We start from the raw sequence: 20819 nt of genomic DNA on the forward strand, positions 1-20819 counted from the left end.
ACCCTACAAAAACAAGTATGTCTACCCACCCCTTTGCCCCACTAAAAAAATGACAAAAGTGCTCATTTATAAATTTTCTCAGCTGCCTGTGTATGTTTGGATGAACGATTGTGACAACAATGCAAACTACCAATAATTCCTAGCTGATTTCACAACCACCATTTCTGTTCTTTCAGACTTCAGTTGCAGTATGTCACAAAAGATGGCATGCCAGCAGTGTTGCAAATTTGCCACTTTGCTGCTGTGTGCCCACGTTACTGGCATCTTCTGGAACCCTGCCACTACCAAAAAAAACTTTTTTTTTTTTTTTTTAAATCAGTTTGTTTTCTGGTCAGTGGCTATATTAACTTGTATCCAACACTTTCAGGCCAAATACATATTCCTCACAGCCCATCTGGTTTAGACTGGCCAATAATTGACTTTCTATGCTCTGACCCTTCCTGAAGCTCACAGACATGCAATCCACAGAATTAATGATTCACAGGAAACTACTGAGTACTAAGGGACCCTGTGGATTTTGAGGGGAAAAAAATGGAAAAATCTCATTGATGAAAAGATGTGTTTGATGTAGAATAAATGTTTAGTCCTTTGTAACAACTTCCTTAAGCAAAAATATGATTTACTGGAATGAATAACCTTTTTATTTAAAAAAAAAAACAAAAAAAAGTGACAAAACCCTAGAAAACTGTGAGAGCCAGATATGGAGCACCATATTTTACTCACATGTAAATAAATGTATGCAATACATATACGTGTATAAATGGCCAAGGCTATTTATTAAGAATTTCAGATGGAAACAAATTCTAGCAGCAGCGGATTTGAAATGAGCGTGAGATTTTTTTTGTAGTCTACATTATTTTTCTGCCTCTACAAAATATTGCATTGTCTAATTCATATTTGACTAAACTCCATGTTGTGCTTTGTCTGTGTCAAACAGATTCTTTAGATGTTTCTGATGGAAAATTATAAAGCCTCTTAATATTTTAGTAATATGAAGCACCCTGTCAAGCCACATTACCTTCAGAAAATTTTAATTTAAAGCACAACACATGTTGATGTGTCAGTGGTAGGTTTAAAATATTAAAGATCTCAAAAAACCTAAAGCACTTCCTCTCTGTACAATATTGGTGAATATATATCTTTGCTATATATTTTAAACATGGAATAACTTTTTCTTTTTCTTTGCTATATATAATATGTCTTTCAAAATACACTGTCAGTATTTGTATTTGAAAAATACTGTACAAAACACCCCATACTATAATTATTCTGTATAAACTTTATACATTTTATAATATCTATTCTTTTGGTCTATAGTAAACATATAAATTGATTGGATTAACCACAGTATATGACAACACCATTGCCTTCTGAAATTCACCAGTGTTTCTTACATTTGTTTTCAGAAGTCCACTTTGAACAGAACATATGTTCAAAAGCAGATAGAGAGAAAACAGAATAAAGTTCAGATCAGTTCAAGACATGCTCAAAATAACATCACTAGGAAAAGTGGGATTTGCAAAACAGTGACTCTTGTAACTGAATAAAAATTATTTTAAAACAGCAAGATATAATCCTCAGAAAATATATTACAAAAAGTGGAAAAATGAATAGTTAATTAAATCACAAAATGGGACGCCGAGCAATGCAAAATTAAATGAAAACTAAAACAAAAACTCCTCTAATTTCAACATCAAATCTGATACTTTTAAATTTTGTTCTTGTATCAACTAATTGTCCTCTCTCTTTCATACACACATTCTGTTCCAGGGATGCTTTCAGCATGCTTATATCAATAGGTCTTTTATTTATGAGACATTATTAGGTAGGGAAGTCATCCTACGTCCACTAGGAACACCCAGGCAGCATGCGCTAGTGTACAATAGGATTATTGATTTAGGTACAGACAGTGCAAAATACACACTCTGTATTCTATTAATAGTACTCCTATCTATCTGGCGTTTGTGGAAATAAAAGGAAACTTAGTAGATATAGGTAAGTCATACTGGGATCTATACCGAGCAGAGCTAACTCAGTCTAACAGCACTTTAAATCTGAAGACAGCGATCACCAAAACTTAAAATACAACAAAAGCAATCTATAAATTAATATTTCTGTAGTGTTGTACTGAATTATTGTTTGTGCACTTCATTAGCATGTTAACTTTTCAGATTAGACAAAATTAAACAATAGCTTGTTACTCTTGAAAACTGAGATCTACCTTTTTTTATTGTTATGGTTTATTTTTACTGGGATCTTTGCAAGTAAATGGTGAGGATGAAACTGTTTAGAACAACATAAAAATCCTAATCAGAAGCAGCACTGACAAAAAAAATAAAACGTAAAAGCTTACTATGGCAGTTCTTAATAGTCCAGGTAAAAATGTGTCACTCTTTGAAGAGGGTTTCATTAAAAAGGGAAGTGCTGAGATGTGCACACACACGCATACACAAATGAAAAATAATGTAAGTCAGTTTTGTTTCTGCTTCTGGTAAAGTGCTGATGACAGACAGGTTGGTTTGGGTGTGGTACTATCAAAAAGGAAACACATTGTCCAGCTATTAAAATGCCAACCCACAACAAAAAAGAAGAGGGGGGGATAGCCATTTACAGGGGCCCGTGCCGAGCTTCATACTTCGCCAGCACGTTCTTGCATTTGCCCAGCTCTTTCCGTAAGTCAGCCACCTCTTGGCGGAGGGCTGAGTTCTCTTTCTCCAGGAAAGAGGCGCGGATGGCAATCTGGTTTTCCTTCAGCCTCCGGGCGTCTCTCGATCGCTTGGCAGCCATATTGTTCTTTCTACGTCTTGCCCAGTATTTGTCATCCTGCTCATTAAGTACATAAAGAAAGAGACAAGATATTAGATTTCAGTAAACTAAGAACTCCTTAAGGCACAAGGTTTCACTGTTAACCACACTGCAGTCTCTCAGCTCCGAAGTGACTTTAACTTTGATATTTCACTGGCCGTTGCTGCTTTCATTTGCACATCCCATTGAACAATGGCAATATCAGTAATTCTTGAGGCAAATACTAAATCTATGTGTAATAGTCTCTCAAATGGACATACATGCCTGACTATTTAGCTAAGTGTCTGCACAAAGCTCACCATCATGGTATCTTGGTTCTGAAGACGTCCAAAGAATAATTAACAAGCACCTGGAGCCTCGCTGGCAGCAGGATACCACTCACCCTGATTACCCCAGTGAGGAGCACAAACAATCTGAAATGGGGATGGTGTATAGGAGTCATTGTCAAGTCAAGGGATTAAGGGCCCCAACCCATTTCCACTGAAGCAACTGGGGATTCCACTGGAGCTGAAACAGACCCCCTAAGGGACAAAACCTGATCCAATGAATGCAAAGACCAAATCTCCATTGACTTCAATGGAGGAAGATCAGGTCCTAAAGCATATATAAATGTGTGAAGCACATGTCCTGGCCTGGAATGCCCCATCATGGCTGGGCGTGCTCTCCCCTGTGCTGATTGGCTGCCTGAGCCACAGTCTCTTCTACTCAGCCTCACTTCACTTGCTCTCCACCCTTCCCTCCCTACCCCATCCACCTTGCCACTTCTCCCTTCCTTTGCCTTTTGTTTAGCTTATTACCCCGCTCCTTTAAAAAAAAAAAAAAAAAAGAAGTCCTGGAAACTTGGCACTCACATGCGGTTTGCCATCAAATTGCGGTTTGCTCTGCTGGTATGGTGCATCTCCTTCCCCTACCATTTGTCTACCTTGTCTATTCAGACTGTAAGCTCTATAGGGCAGTGACTATCTTTTACTCTGTATATACAGTGCCGAGCACAATGAGGCCCGGTTTTCCGTCACTGGCTTCTAAAGCACTATTAAAATACAAGTAATAATAACAGGCCCCTGGAACGGATGTCCTTGGAGAGGCCACTGTGCTGGGTTTGAGATGGGGACTGGGGGTGGGGGAGAATAGGGGTGGACTGCTTTTGCCTCACAGCTGCACATATGCTTTCAGTCAAGTGCCTATGCGGCATGCCCGCTGAGGTTTGTCCCAAAGTGCCTCAGTATGTTTCCTAGGTTAAGATGTACAAAAAGTATTAGTCATAAAACTCGTGTTGCCTTCCGGAGTTCAGCCTTGTTGGGCACCAAAGGAGACAAATGACCCATTCATTGTACCTGATTTTGCCCCTCACTTAAGAATTAAACAGACTTCAGTGAAATAAGCATTCGGTAGTTTCAGTGTTACTTTGATCTTCCCAAATTGGAAGCACACCTCTGGGTGAATGGCCACATGCTGACAGGGTGGTGCACGTTCCAAAAAGTGAACTTCATCCATCTGCAGCACAAGGCCTGTACACTAATTAAGCCCCACTCAGAATACCTCCTGGCACGAACAGTTTAGGTCAAAATTCTCCTCTCAGATTCATACAGCCCATCTCAGCTCCCATGTTCCCAAATCCTCCCTTCTGAGGGTGGATTTCCCATTGCACACAAATTGGGAGCAGAATAGTGTATCAGTCCTGAGATTTACGCAGAGAGGAGAATTCTGTCCTTAGGCTACATTGAACTTTTCAGGTACCCCTTATGAAACATTTTCTCCCAAATGCCAATGGTTGGAAACAGAGAAGGCAAATATTTTAAACACTGCAACTGCCCTCAGCCATCAGTCAGCACACTAGGCCCACTGTACTGCTGTTCTGTGCCTTGCATCACATTTACAATAGAGCGAAGCAAGAGGAAAACACTTCCCGTTTTGCTTTGGTAACATTTTCTACCCCCATTACATTCAATTTGCACTGGTGCAAGTGACTATACCCAGTGCAGGGCAAGGGTGAGTTGGGCCCAGTGTATCAAAATCTCCGTTCACTTGTTCTTAGATGGGACCCCCAAAAAGGCCTTAAAAAAAAGCAAAAAGCCATGACCCTAAATCTTGGTTTACAATTTCCCATCTCATTCCTCTCCACAAAAAATCAGCTTTAAGCAATTTATTATTGTGCCATCTAGACCTCATGCATCTTTATTTTAACAAACTGCAATGGCAAATCCCTTAATCCAGCCTGAGAGAGACCAGACTGGCATTTCAGAATCACATGCAATCCAGAGACAGTTGATTGGACAAATCTGTTTACCCTTCCCTTCCCATCCCAACAGCCAATCCTCACACCAGGACAGAGAGTGCTTGGGTCAAGCACTCAGTTAACAGCCAAGGGCAACCAAATGTGATTATCTTAGACGGGAACCAGGACCCTGAGTCCCCATTCAATCACACACTGAAAATACAAAGCCTCCATGCATGAAGGATACTACGTTTTCAGTTGTTGATATGAAATACTCCAAGAGCATCCTGGCTGACAATTTTCTTTTCTTCCTCATATACTGTAAATATAACCTGGCATATAACGATTCTTTGGAGGGAACACAATAATGATTGACACTCTGGGTCAAATTCCCACTTTCCTTACACCTGGTAACCCTTCTGATTTTGAGCACCTTTTACCTCAGCCCAAACATGAGTGATCTCAGTGGAGCTTTAAGGGTGTCAGCACAAGCAGAATCTGGCAGAGTAATCATACGCTATCGGTACATATGTACAAAGGAAGGCTGGGGATAATATGGAGAAAGACAGTAACAAATCATTTGGTTACCACTTGACATGTGATTTATTTATTTTTTTACCCTTTAACTATGATAACGCCTGCTCCTGACAACACTTTCCTGAGGGATAAAAATAGCAAATGTTGACAGACTTGTTCTCCACTGCCATCAGCCTACTGTAAACACATACCAGTTCTCTCTCTACATGATCCAAAGCCCACTGCAATCATTGGAAAGATTCCCATTAACGTCAATTGGCTAAGGATCTGTCTCTTGGGAAACAGCGGCAGATCAATGCCATGCAATACTGCAGGGCGCTATGTCCTTACAGAAGCTGCATTATACAAATAGCGTTTTCCATTATTTAAAAGACAGTGTGCCCAGGTCTTCAGTAAAGCATGTCACCTGATCATGCTACTAGGGTCCCTTCTTTCTGGTAATGTGTTTGTGGCTCAGAGATGGGAGGAAGGTGGTGGTGTATGTTTTTTTTCCAAAGTTATCATTCTCTACATAGAACTACATTTAAAATTCACACTTTTGAAACACTGACAATACGGTTTGTTAATGTGATTATTCTCACCACAGATACTCAATCAGGTTGCATTGCACCATTCCAATCACACACACGAGACCGTTTTCTGTTTTTAAGAGAGCTGTTGTCAAGTCCTTTTTAAAGTTAGTTTTTAATTTGCTCTGTGACAGTCTTAAACGCTTGAAAACGCTTTTTGCCCTGCTGATTTTGGCCTGTGACTTTTGGCAACCTTCACAAAAAAGAGATGAAATTATCATGCTTTGTCTGTGTGCTAGTGTCATCATCACACGGACAATAAGTACACAAATACTATGTTAGTGTAGGTCCTACCTAAATAGCCAATTCTAAATAAAAAACCTCAAGCCCCTGAAGAGTATTATATATTTTAAACTATATATTTGTGTGTGTGTGTGTGTGTGTGTGTGTGTGTGTGTGTGTGTGTGTGTGTATAAAAATCTATATAGCAGCAACAGTGTCCTTAGGCACATTACAGACAACTTCAAGGAGTACAAATTATGGGCCTGAACTATTTGATTTAGAATCATTGTACTACATTTTACTAGACTTAGTTTAGCCCCTTCCGCCTACATTTGTTTGTCCTTTGACTGTCATAGACAGAATTAAGGTAGCCTCAAGACTGGTGCACAGCAGAGAGAGCTTCACTCATCATTTATCAGCCACAGCTGCTCAGTATTGATTCATTTTGGGTGAATTTCATCCAGGGGCAGGTAGCTTTATGCCCCACTTAAGGCATTAGTGGGGAATATGTTGTGCCTCTGTCCTGGGATCAATTCCCCCTTATGGGAATAAAGAATAAAGGAGATCCCAATTGAGATCAGGGACTTCACTGGACTAGACACTGTACGGACTTATAGTAAGAGATGGTTTGTGCCTCAAAGTGTTTACAATCTCAGTAGACAAGACAGACAGAGGGAGGGAGAAAGGAAATATCATTAGCTCATTTTATACATGGGAAAATGAGGCTTGGAGAGTGAAAGTGACTTGTCCGAGGCCACATAGGAAGTTTCTGGCAGATCTGGGGAAAGGTATCCTGATCTCCTAAATTTCAGCCTGGGGCTGTAACCATAAAGACATCCTTCCCCTCAGACCTGATCGGATCCCAATCTCACACCAATTTTTTCATTTGCATATTTCCACTGGCTTCAGAGGAGTCATTCCTGATTTACGTCAGTGTATGAGAGTAGATTTAGACTCCAAATCTTGAGAAAATAGCTTCTACATTTTGTTCCCTAACCGCCTGGTCACCAGTTCCAATTTACCTTCAGATCTTCCGGAATGAAGACTTTACGGGCTTTCTTAATCATCGGCTGTGGTTTGAGCTCTTCCTCAGAGAACTTGCGTTTACGAGGGTCGAACATCTCCTGGCCAGGAATGCTGGAGAGAGCAAGATCTGCAGGGTCAGGTTCATAACCCACGGGAACTTGGATTGTCTCAGGGTCAATGGGACTTGGAGTGTTACGATTTGTTGGCAAGATCTGACCTATAGCAATAGAAGACGGGTTCAAGATGTGTTATAAAATAAAAAGCAAATAGGCTCTTTGCATTTGGATTTTAGAGGGTCTCAAAATACATTACAAGCAATAATTCATTAAGCGTCCAAACACACCTGAGAGGAACTCTGTCTATTAAGCATAAGAATATCCATTTTATATAGTGTTTATTGACACAGAGAGGCATCTCAAGCTGGGGACATAAAATGTCTGGACATTGAACATGTTGGCCTATATTACTTAGCCAAGGTCATAGAATTAGGAATAGAACCATAGGCTCTGACTCCCAGTCCCGTGCTCTATGCACTTGACTAAACAATCTTCCCCTCTCTTCTCATAAACACATTTGTTTACGTGGAATCAAATCAGCATATCATGTTTCCAGCAGCACATACAATGGCTGGTGTAAAAGCTATTGAGCTTTGTTAAAATATCTCATCCATGAGCGTGAAATATGGCTGTACAAATTCTACTTCCATCATGAAATTCTATTAGTGATATTCTGAAAGGCACTGCAAGTAACTAGAACTATGGCGACCATTTAAAAATAACCTGCAAAGGGGAAAGAACATGGGTGCATGCCCTTTTTACTGTTTTATAATGTATGAAAAGTGCCTGTACCCAAAAGAGGTTTTAACTTCTTGTTTTTATCTTAGTAATAGCGACTCTCATCTTCCCTGTTTTTGATGGCTTCTGTGAGAACCAGATAACTGCTTCTTTGCAGAGGTGGGGGGAATGTCTGAATCTTTAACAGAAAGAGGGTTTTCCTTCCAAGTGTTTTTATGGCGTTTAATAGGTATAAAAAACAAAGAGTTTTAAACAATCTGACTGAAAAACCTTTTCCCATTTCCACTGCTCAGGTTTCATTCTCTTCAGTCCTATTTACATTAGGGAAATTTGCAGCAGTGTAGCCACACCAATGGAACTATACAGGTGTAAACTGCTAATGTGATACATTTTCATAGAATTATAGGACTGGAAGGGACCTCGAGAGGTCATCTATCCAGTCCCCTGCACTCGTGGCAGGACTACGTATTATCTAGACCATACCTGACAGCTGTTTGTCTAACCTGTTCTTAAAAATCTACAATGATGGAGATTCCACAACCTCCCTAGGCAATTTATTCCAGTGCTTAACTACCCTGAAAGTTAGGAATTTTTTCCTAATGTCCAACCTAAACCGCCTTTGCTGCAATTTAAGCCCATTGCTTCTTGTCCTATCCTCACAGGTTAACGAGAACAATTTTTCTCCCTCCTCCTTGTAACAACCTTTTATGTACTTGAAAGCTGATATATCCCCTCTCAGTTTTCTCTTCTCCAGATTAAACAAACACAATTTTTCAATCTTCCCTTATAGGTCATGTTTCCTAGACCTTTAATCATTTTTGTTGCTCTTCTCTGGACTTTCTCCAATTTGTCCACATCTTTTACTAATATGAAAACTATTACACATGCAAAAAGAAATGTTATGGACTTCCGTTCATCCTGGGCCAATCTTGCAGTCACCATCTGGGCAGTATTCCTGTTGAAATCTATTTTAGTAACATAAGCCAATGTTTCCAAAAATATTTAGGTGCTTAAGGGTAAGATTTTTCACAAGCATCTCAGTGACTTAGGAATGCAAGTCGTATTGACTTCAGGCTTAGAGGCCTAACTTGAGGGGTGTCTATTTTTGAAAATGTTGGCCAGCATTATTACACTTACTATGTCAGTAAGGTCATTACGACTTTAGAGATAGATGGCTTTCATAATAACTTTCCTAACATACTGTTACGTTTCATAACATCTTCATATTTCTATCCACAACTGTAATATTTACTGTGCAAATTAAATACCTAAAATCATCACTGTATTAAAGGTCGTTTGTAACAGCAACTCAAGGGAATTATCTGCAGCATCATTTTTTTATTATTCTATATAAAGAACAACAACATTGCGGGAAAACTGCATTAGACAAGGTTTTGGTCTCAGAAATCATGGTTTCAGTAATAGCCATTTTAAAATAGCACCAATAACATCAGATTCTAGGAAAGGCTGGGACGGACACAGGAGAAGAAAAAGGTGGACCAAAATAATTTTTCCCCCAGAAAAAGAAAGCGGAGACAATTCAGTTACTCGTGTTGTACCAACAATGGAGTGTTTCTTTCTCTCTCTCTAAGGACGTGGCACACTGCTGCCAAGATCCCATTGTTAAAAATTGGACATTTCCTGTTGTGGTTCATTAACAAAACCAGAAAAAAAAATTATCCTAGCACATAATCACATGGGGACAGCAACCCCGCTGACAAATCTACCGGTAATAACTGTAGCTGCAGTGTGAAAATCATGAAAGGGCGCCCAGAGCATGCATGCTGCTATGGAGAAGTTACCTATTCTGTATCGAAGCAAAGTAGTTGACTTTCCACTGTGACGCATGATTAGTAGATCTCTTTATTCTTTACGTAGCAATGAAAACTCAAGTCAGATGTATTTTAGCAAGTGAAGCGAAATGAAGTTGAAAGCTTAATGGAAGAAACATGGCACACTCGTTTTTTGTCTGCTTGAAAGAATTTCATGAAAAAAGATGGTCCGTTCCCCTGGATACACAGGACGTAGTTTGAAACAGCTTTGATTAAACCATTTTTGCCTAACACATTTTATGTCTTTTTTTAAGGTGTGTGTGTGTGTGGGGGGGGATTCCAGCTTATTAACTCAGTAAACCAAAGGCACTTGTTTATAGCTTTATTGTAAATGGATGGCTAATCTCATTTCAGATATACGGGGTGGGGGCAGAAACAGGCCTATTTAAATGATTAAATGCAGGCACCTTCCTTTGATGTTAGTACATTTGTATCTGTCAGAACAGAGCAGCCAGATATAGATCTTGCAAATTTTATATTAAGGGTAGAAATGAACCAAAACCATAGCTGTGAATATTTTTACATATTTATTTTTGGTGGGGAAGAGAGGTGTTCAAAGAACAGAGTGGATTTTGAAAATGGCCTCTCACTTTCTAATGGATCTGAACCAAAAACCTGGTTCTAAATAATTCTGAACTCTGAAATGATCAATATCTGGATTAAAGATTGATATCTATCTATGGTGCTTGTATGGATTCCATTACCATAGCATCTAAGCATCTCCCAGTCTTAAACTCACAGCACTCCAATGCTATTTGTCCCCATTTTACAGATATGGAATGGAGGCACAGAGATTAAATTACCTGACCAAGGTCACACAGGAATCTGTGGCAAAGCAGAGAACTGAAGCTGAATATCCAGAGTCCCAGGTTAGCATCTGAATCACTGGACCTTCCTTAAACAAATCCCTCAGATACAAAATGTGTTTTTCTATGTTTATAATGCATATATTTTAAAATAACACACAATTCTAGCAGAGATTTGTGTAAATAAAAAAATTAAATTCTTTAGGAGTTATTGTGACACACAAGTAATTGTTCCCTTCAAAATTATTTTTCAGCATAAATTTGCGGTTTTGACAACATGAAATATTTTGCAAAAAAATGTCTGGGTTTCCCAGAAAAATTAGCTTTTTCATCAAAATATTGTGACCAAAAAGTTTGGTTTTCATTCAGCGTTTTCAGGTGAAAACTTCATGGGATAAAAAACTTTTGGACCAGCTTGAGTTAAGCTACTTCCTCTCTGCCTACACACACACACACACACACACACACACACACACACTTAAATTGATCCATAGGATCCAAACACCAAGGCCCTGATCCTGCAACTCCACACATGTGTTGATGCACAGCTCATTCATAAAGCTGTCAGATGCCCTGAGATGTGCATAAACCATCTAGGAGACCACAGGCCACTTGCTTTTGAGCTGTTTACCGCTACATAGGGCCCTGTTCTGCACTCCCTTACCTTTGGTGTAAATTAGTCAATGGAATTCACAGGAACGTGCAAGAGGGAGGAAAATCTATTCTTCTATGTCCAATATTAGGCCGCTCCTGGCGCTCTGCATCTATGTATTTATTCTATCTGCTGTTGCCAATATCATTAGCCAGAAACCTGTCTTTGTTAGTTGCCTGGCTAATGGCCACTGCATCTACGCAGTGCTGGAACTTCTTGTAACTGAACACGACCGCGTGGGCTGCTTTGGATCCAGTGCAGATATTACTGTAAAATGTACAGTATATAGGCTCATATTACCTTCTTTTCTCTGTTTGTACGGCACTTGGGACTCAGCTCCTTCTGCAGAGTTTGTGCAGGGTGTTATTTTTATGCACTAAATTCCTCCCAATCAGGGGCAGGTCAATAGAGAACAGCGATCGAAAGGTCATGTGCCTAGCAGCCGACTAATCCCCGCATCAGCGAGCGCTGCAGCTGTCACAACATCCAGTGAAAGAGCTGGTCAACCGACCAGAGAGAGGCTGTGGTGCACGAAGGAAGCCCAGGGTACCAGTTGCAAAGGCCAGGCAAACATAAGGCTGGACATGAGGTGCCAGAGTCTTTTTTTAAGCTCTCAGCACTGGCAACTGGGGCCAAATTTCCAAAAGAACACCAGCTTCCGTTTAGGCAGCTCAGTGAAGTGGCCAAGTTCTCAGACATGCCCAGCCTTTGCTGTCAGTGGGAGCTGATGGGCGGGGGGGGGGGGGGGAGGGGGAGGCTGAGTGTTTTGGAAAATCAAGCAGCTTCATTTAGGTGTCTTAAATGGGAGCTGATGAGCACTGAATTCTTGGAAATCCAGATCTAAAGGACTAGGTCTATGATGGAAGGAAGCTGGGTACAGTGGTTAAAGGAAGCCCTTATGCAGCCCAAGCGATGTGCCTCAACCCAGACTTAAAAGGAAAAGAATTATGTCAACTTTCTTTGGAAAGCTTTCCCACTCATACAGAGCCAGACTGAACGTGCTAGTGTAGACAGGTCTCTGGGTGGCTCCTTGCATTTTAACCATGGCATCTTGCTCTCAAGCAAGTCCACACATGACGCGTACCTATAGTGGCCACCAATCCCTTGTCTTCATTAATGCTTCTGATGTTGCTACTCCAGGCGTTAGCAATGGTAGGACATTTTTCAGGGTAGTATGCTTAGGAGCAGGTGAACAGATCAGCATTGATGAGCTGGTTGGCCCTTAGCCTCTCTGCTACGGTTGCCAATGGGAAAGCAAATGTGGTGGCAATGCGGATACTTGTACACTGAGAACTGGACTGAGGCCAGCAACTTATCTCACCTAGATCACTAAACAGGTATTAGAAAGCAACAACTTTTGTCACTGCCACATTAATTAAGCTTCACAAACCCGTCAGAGAGGAGAGTATTTTTATACCTGCATTTTAGAGAGTGGGAAAATAAGGCCCAAAATGATCATGTGCAATGCTCATGGTCACAATGTGACCCAGTAGCGAGTGTCCTGAAACCCAGGCCCCTTGTCTAACCACTAGGAAACACTTACTACCAACATTAGACACGAGAGGTACAAGTGAAAAGAACATTTTCAGAGGTGTCTTTTGGTGATGGGTTGCTTTTTTTTAAACTATTTGTATTGGAGTAGGGCCCCGAGGTCCCAAGCAGGACAGGATGCTGAATTATGTTGGTACAGCTGGTCAGAAAATTTTATATCAAAAATAAATCCACTCGGTTTCCTGGAAATTCTCTCTCCCCAGCCCCATTTTTCACCCCGGTCTAAAGCTGATTGGAAAATGTATACAAATATGACAGGGAGGGGAGAGGAGAACATTGTCTTGAAATATTTGTTGCTGTTGATGATCTAGTAGTTTCTGCACATTTGTACACGGGGTTAGATGCAATTGTTAGGAGCCCAGCAGAAACAGATTACGTACTTTCAGTTAATGGACTTTCTTATGCAAACTCAAATGTACTTTGGGTTTGTCAGTTATAACACAGTCTGGACTGACTGACACACTTAAACTGACACAAAATCTTCTCCCGGAGTTGCCCTAGAGAACAACACTGCAGCGTCAATAAGTTTTCCAAGTCTTTCCCTTTGGCAGCTGTCTAGCCATTGGGGGTAGTTCTCTGACCCCGAAACACAGACAGTCCCAGCCTAATCTGTGATCTACTTTTACATTAACTCTTTCATCCCATAGATAAGCACATCTGCACACAGATCTACAGCACAGCAGTCAGGACAGAGCTTGTAGACTGGCAGAATGTAGGGGGGGGAGAGTGAAAGGAGCACTTAGGAGCTTGGTAATTATTTTAGGGCAATCTCCCACTATCGAATGTAACTGCTAGCTACAAAGGTGATCATGTTAACAGAAACTAAGCTTTATCTTCACATTTACATTATTAGCACTAATAGTGCTTTACTGAAATAGAGACAATTATATGGAGAATAAGAACATAACCTATGCTTACACTAAATAGAATAAAAATACACAGTGTATGAGACATCAACCTTTATACTTCAGGACAATACCAACCACTAGCTGCCTGGGGTTAGGAAGAAACTTCACCCTTGGGTGTGTTATTGCAAATAATTATGATTGGGATTTTATAGTTTCCTCCGGAGTATCTGATGCTAGCAACTGTCAGTGACAGGAGACCAGTGTAGCGGGGGAGGGATAGCTCAGTGGTTTGAGCATTGGCCTGCTAAACGCAGGGTTGTGAGCTCAATCCTTGAGGAGGCCATTTAGGGATCTGGGCCAAAAATTGGGGATTGGTCCTGCTTTGAGCAGGGGGTTGGACTAGATGACCTCCTGAGGTCTCTTCCAACTCTCATATTCTATGATTCTGTTTATCCGGACCATTAGCCTGATCCTGTGTGGCTGTTCCTATGTTCCAGTCCTATACAAACTGGATTCTATAATATGCATTTGTGGGCTGACCAGTAAAATTTTCTGAAGGAAGAATATCTTTGAATGACCAGTGCAACCGCTCTGGCAGATTAACGGCTCCTAAAACATTATGATGAAAGTCTGGTGAGTTTTAAAAAAAAAACAACCACCACAAAACCCCTTTAAGACAAAAGTGTTGTTTATAAATTGCATCTGAGTTCTAAAAGAATCACCATACAGTATGTTTCATCTCTAGGCATTGTGTGTATTCCTGCTTGGGACCTGTATGAAAATATTGTACAATAATGGATAAGCGCAAGGTTTTGGGGGGCTGAATTAAGGCTGCACAGTGTAACCTTTATTTGTGTGTTACCAATTAATAGTTGAAGTATAAGGAATAGACAAATTGAATTCTTTAAGGGTTGAGCCTCCAGAGCACTTACAGATCATGTAACTGACGGGAGGACTGTAAATGACATGCATGATAGAATTAAAGACTATTTAAAATAAAACATAAAATAAAATATTAGTTAAAACAAACAGGCATTATGCCACACACTGCATTTGTACTCACATTCCCAGATGAAATGGTGTATTCAGGGGTGATCACTTTCTGGATGAGAAGAATGGGTATATAATCCTCTCTCTAATGGTACCTTGATGGTGAGTGACACGCTTACCTAAAATTGGCATACTACCCTTTTTATAATCACTTATAATAATACCCTTAATTACTTAAATTTACCTTTTTCCATATCTGTATTTCTGCTACCATATTTAATCTTCTGGATCCCCAAACCCAAATATCTTTTATTGGCTATTAATATCAAACATCATTCTAATTATCATTTGCATCAATACAAATTCTGTGATTTTCCAATATTCCAAAACATCCAAAAGTTCCCCTACAATACCTGCTAACACCAGTGAAAACACAAACATCTTTAATATGTGACCCGAGATGATGCTTTGCTTCACTTCTATTAATACCTCATTCACTCATGCTAACAAACTTAGCTTTAGCTAATACAAAGCTTAAACTTTAGGCCTAAAGGCCTACTCCCTATTTGCAGTTCAGCACATTTTCAATTAGCATAAGCAAACATTACTCTATAGGCTGCAACAGGCAACTTCACTTTTGAGTGCCTGACTTTGTAACCTTAATAGTGTTCTTTTAACAGTTTGTGTGTAATAGATATACTGTGCCTATACTATACTCCACTGCTTTGCAAAAGAAAATCCCAGGCATATGCACAAGCCATCATTTCATATAGACTGTAAGCTTTTGGGGACCGAGACTAGCTAAAATTCTTGAAAATGCCAAGGTGACTTAGCAGCCTAAGCCCCACTGGCTTTCACTCAGACCTGGACTCCTAATTCGCTTTTGAAAAAGTGGATTAGGCACTTTTGAAAATCTTTCACTGTCTTTTTTATTATGTGCATATACAGTACTTGGCTGAATGAGGCCCTGTTCATTGATTGAGGCCTCAAAGTGTATGTTTACACTGCAAAGAAAAACCTGCAGTGCGGAGTTTCAGGGTATGTCTAAACTGCAGTTAGACACCCGTGGCTGGTCTGTGCCAGTTGATTTGAGCTCACAGGACCTGAGCTGTGGCCAGGACTGTTTAATTGCGGTGCAGATCTTCCAGCTTGGGCTGCAGCCCCAGCTCTGGGACCCTCCAACCTCGCAGGGTTCTAGAACCTGGGCTCCAGCTCGAGCCTGAACGTCTACATGGCAATTAAACAGCCCCACAGCCCGAGCCCCAGGGGCCCAGGTCAGTTGGCACAAGCCAGCCATGGGTTTTTAATTGCAGTGTAGTCATAGCCTGGGTCAATTGACATGGACTCAGAGATTTGGTGCCAAGAGTTTTTCTTTGCAGTACATACCCTTAGTGCTACCATAATAAATAATAATACGTTCTAAGGACCCAATCAGAAAATAAGCCAAACTTCTCTCTTCCAAAATAAGTGACTGGGAGCAAAAACGCAGCAAGATGCCTAAGCCTCGCTGTTCCATCTCCTGTGTCTCCCCTGGTCTTTCACACGAACTAGCTGACTTATGCTGTGCCATCTGAAGAAATTGTGGGGTTTTCTCTGCTGTCTGGTGGACACTGCCCAGGGTTCTGCTCTTCTTTTAAAATGAGACTTAAACATTCTAACTCCCAGGTTTTTTCCCTGCTGCTTCTCTGGAGTAAAATGATTTCTCCATAGGTATCTGGGATCCACGCAGATCCTCCATGCAGCATCTGAACAGTGTTGGTCTGCTTAAGCCTCTTTGAGTCAATGACAATGCCGGCTTTCTTACTGCTTCCTTCAACTCACCCTATCATGAGCCTTGCTTGGGTTATCCTTAATCAGGAAATCTCCCACCATTGCACCATTCCACCATGGTGAAAAAGAACTACCTGTGCTCTGCCTGCACAAGTTGCTCCCTCTAGTGGTACTGCAATGGTTGGCGATTCCACAGAAAAGCCCTGTGTAGACACAGCTTGAGTGTGATCACGCCTGATTTACGACTCAATAGGCCATTGAGGCTCATGGGCCAGTGCGTTACAAACAAAGCATGTGGGAGCTGATGGAATATTTAGCTGCATGCCAGATGAGCCAACAGTGATGTTCAGTGGAGGATAGGGCAGAAATGGGGAGAGGATATATGGATGGTTTTGCATATAATTATTTCATTTTGGTTTACATTTGACTTGGGTGTTTCCCTTTGAGTCGTGGGATGTTCTCTGACCACTTGAACGCTGTACAGTTTGTTGTTGTTGTTACAAATACTAGCATGCTAGGCAACCTTCAAGTGCAAAAGGGGCAATTTTTCCTTCCTCCCCTTAAGGGAAAGGGCTGGGGCAGCATATGTAGTTTCACTTTGGGGCATCAGAAAGGGTTAAATCCACTCTAAGTTAGTCCTAAAGTCTGCTTTCCATTCCTTCAGAAGCTCTCTCTCCAACTTTAATCAACATAGCCCACAAACAATGGACTTTACCTGATCCTTTCTCCTATGATAACAACCTCATGAGGTATACATAAGAACCCCTTAACAGGCACTATGAAATTGAAATCAAAGATACCACCAGGACTCATGTGGCATTCATGTTACTGACAAAGTGTTCTGTGCTTAGAACCAAGAGTGCCCGGAGACTCCAGCCTCTGTTCACATTCCCCTAGTATTGTTCCTTTTATTTAGTCTCCTCATGAACACTAGTGACTGGCATTAACATCCAGGGCAGGTGTCTCGCACTGAGCAACGCACCTCATGCAAAGCCAGCATAAGCCGCCCCTGCCTCATGTATCTATTCCCTAATTATGGTACCCAAGCCCATCTTGTCATCTCACTGGCTGCGTGTTCTCAAAAGTCTGCAGAGTGAGATGGCCAGTGGCATGGAAAAACCCTGCACTGTCACTATGGTAAACCCAACAAAATGAGTGCATTTTCCACCCCCTGCCCAGAGCCAGTAGTTAGTCGTAATTCTTTAAATCACTGACAGTTGCTAAGAGATGCTGTACAGGAGAGTCCTTTAAGCAGGGGGGAACCACTGTAGAGAGAGTTACAGATCTCTGCAGACCTTTTCCTTCCCTTTCTGGATCTGCACATCTACCGATTAGTAACTCTTCTGGCTTTAGTTTAAGGATTGTTATTCATTAAAACATAGCGTGTTTGTTACAGTGCCAAAAACAAATAGATACTTTACACAGGATTATTTGTAAGAAATGATTATCAAATTACAAAAAGGAGTAAATAGTGGTGTTCACATATCTTCCAAATAATGAATAATTTGTGGCTCAGTAAATTTCATTTCCTCCTATTTAAATTAAGGGCTGCTCATGCATAGACAAAAAAAATTATACCTGTAATCGGCCAAATTCTGCCACCAATTACATCCCACGGGATACCTGGAGAAGCAGAATTTGTCCCTATATTCTTATTTTGCACTTTGTAAGCAAAGCATGAGAGAGTGTATGTATCTAGTGTCTCTCTGTCTTTGCCCACAATTTACATAAGTGCATGAGAGCACAGTAGGCTGAGAGGGGGTTGATTAGCTAGAACAACTTATAATGATGTTTAGGGCAAATTCCAAAAGAACAGACTGTTCCAGAAAGAAATTATTCCGCACATGGCTCGCCAATTACCCATCGGATGACGCTGCCTAATGTGGACCTTGATGGTACATCAAATGCAGAAGAAAATGGGCAGCCATACACAGGAAGTCTAAGCAAAAGGAACTACTGTGTCACTGAATATTGGACAAGACATTTCCTCTTTCTCCCCCTGGGAGAGCCATCTAGCATCAAAAGTGTGAAGAAATACCATGTTTTGGATTAACGGCTTTCAAGAAACAGTAACAAGGGCCAGTGATTTCTGCTGCACTTAAAAATCATGTTTAGCGAGCAACAAAAATTCTAATTAAAATGTATAATGCAGATAAAGGCACTCATGTTGAAATGTTGTGTTCGTCTCAATTTGAGGCTGTCATAAATATAAAGGGAAGGGTAATCACCTTTAAAATCCCTCCTGGCCAGAGGAAAAATCCTTTTACCTGTAAAGGGTTAAGAAGCTAAAGGTAACCTCGCTGGCACCTGACCAAAATGACCAATGAGGAGACAAGATACTTTCAAAAGCAGGGAGGAGGGAGAAAAACAAAGGGTCTGTGTCTGTCTGTATAATGCTTTTGCCGGGGACAGAACAGGAATGGAGTCTTAGAATTTAGTAAGTAATCTAGCTAGGTATGTGTTAGATTATGATTTCTTTAAATGGCTGAGAAAATAGCTGTGCTGAATAGAATGAATATTCCTGTCTGTGTGTCTTTTTTGTAACTTAAGGTTTTGCCTAGAGGGATTCTCTATGTTCTGAATCTAATTACCCTGTAAGGTATTTACCATCCTGATTTTACAGAGGTGATTCTTTTTTACTTCTATTAAAAGTCTTCTTGTAAGAAAACTGAATGCTTTTTCATTGTTCTAAGATCCAAGGGTTTGGGTCTGTGGTCACCTATGCAAATTGGTGAGGATTTTTACCAAACCTTCCCCAGGAAGTGGGGTGCAAGGGTTGGGAGGATTCTGTGGGGAAAGACGTTTCCAAACAACGTTTTCTCAGGAACCCAGATAAAGTTTGGCGGTGGCAGTGGAAGTCCAAGGGCAAAGGGTAAAATAGTTTGTACCTTGGGGAAGTTTTAACCTAAGCTGGTAAAAGTAAGCTTAGGAGGTTTTCATGCAGGTCCCCACATCTGTACCCTAGCGTTCAGAGTGGGGAAGGAACCTTGACAGAGGCATCATTAAAAACGTAGAAAAATAGAAAAATCCACATGCTTGTGGAGTTATTTCTTGAGCAAATCCCACTATTCATGTTCATTCTCAACCTTTTCCACATTGCGACCTCATAATATACCAGAAGAAAGTTGTGGGACCCTTTTTGTGTCTAACTGAAGAAAAGGAAGATAGTTCCAATTCTCTGAAACCTGTTCACGACCCCATGTTGAGAACCCATGTGTTAGTACATCCATGTTATATAACATACATTATTGAATGTTGAGATTAAGAAGTCTACTCAGTATGTAACTCGCCTTCTGTCTATTAGTAAAAGTTGGTTTATCATGATGCCCTCAGGAAGTGTCTCAGCAGATGGGAATTGCTTATGATTATCATTAAACCTTGCTTTCTTTAAAAAGTTTTTTTTTTAATGTACAAGTAAGTGAGTGGAGGCTGCACAATTCATTATCAAAGACACCTCAAATCTTGCCCCTCACCCTCCCCCCCACAGCTGCCAAAAACAGATGAAGAAACTGAATACAGTAGAACCTCAGCGTTACGAACACCTCTGAAAGGTTTGCAACTCTGAATGAAAGGTTATGGTTGTTCTTTCAAAAGTTTACAACTGAGCATTGACTTAATACAGCTTTGAAACTTTACTATGCAGAAGAAGAATGCTGCTTTCCCCTTTTTTTATTAGTTTAAGTTTAAACACAATTCTGTACTGTGTTTGCTTTTTTTTGGGTCTCTGCTGCTGCCTGATTGCATACTTCCGGTTCCAAATGAGGTGTGTGGTTAACTGGTTAGTTTGTAACTCTGGTGTTCCTAACTCTGAGGTTCTACTGTACCATAATGATTATCAGGCCAGCTGTAATTAGCAAATGTCTATATCCATTCATTGAGCTTAGGCACTTTTAAACACACATGCCTGCATCATACAGACGTACACACGCACGTTTGACTTTGTTCATTGAGAAATAAGGACAATGTCGGTCACCATCTGGAGGTGTACTTTAAAGTTACTTTTCTCCAAACAATCCGAGCTGGGGATCTCAAAATTAATCACCCAGCCAGATGTTTGAAATGATTTTCAAACAATGCCTTGCTCCTGAAACAGCGTGCTAACAGACACCCACATTGAACATATACCATGCATCACCTTTCGGAACACAGTTCAATATATCTACCGTACCAATTTAAAACGATCAAAATGTTCTGTGTGGCGT

The 20819-nt window shown here is 40.7% G+C and overlaps 1 protein-coding gene across 2 annotated transcripts in view; it reads right to left on the reverse strand.

Annotated features, from left to right (window-relative positions):
• Window positions 1-551: 551 nt before the first annotated feature.
• The window catches only part of HLF (HLF transcription factor, PAR bZIP family member), a 42789-nt gene continuing 22521 nt past the window's right edge, over window positions 552-20819 (reverse strand). Inside the window, exons 3-4 of one of the 2 annotated variants that reach the window (XM_074970751.1) lie at window positions 7371-7591; window positions 552-2826 (exon numbers count right to left, since the gene is read on the reverse strand). In XM_074970751.1, coding sequence (XP_074826852.1) covers window positions 2608-2826; window positions 7371-7591 — 440 coding nt within the window. In that variant the 3' untranslated portion in view covers window positions 552-2607. The remainder of the gene's footprint in view (window positions 2827-7370; window positions 7592-20819) is intronic. The other variant, XM_074970753.1, reaches the window with a different exon arrangement.

The sequence above is a fragment of the Natator depressus genome, chromosome 14, assembly GCF_965152275.1.
Source record: "Natator depressus isolate rNatDep1 chromosome 14, rNatDep2.hap1, whole genome shotgun sequence".
Taxonomy (NCBI): Eukaryota; Metazoa; Chordata; order Testudines; family Cheloniidae; genus Natator; species Natator depressus.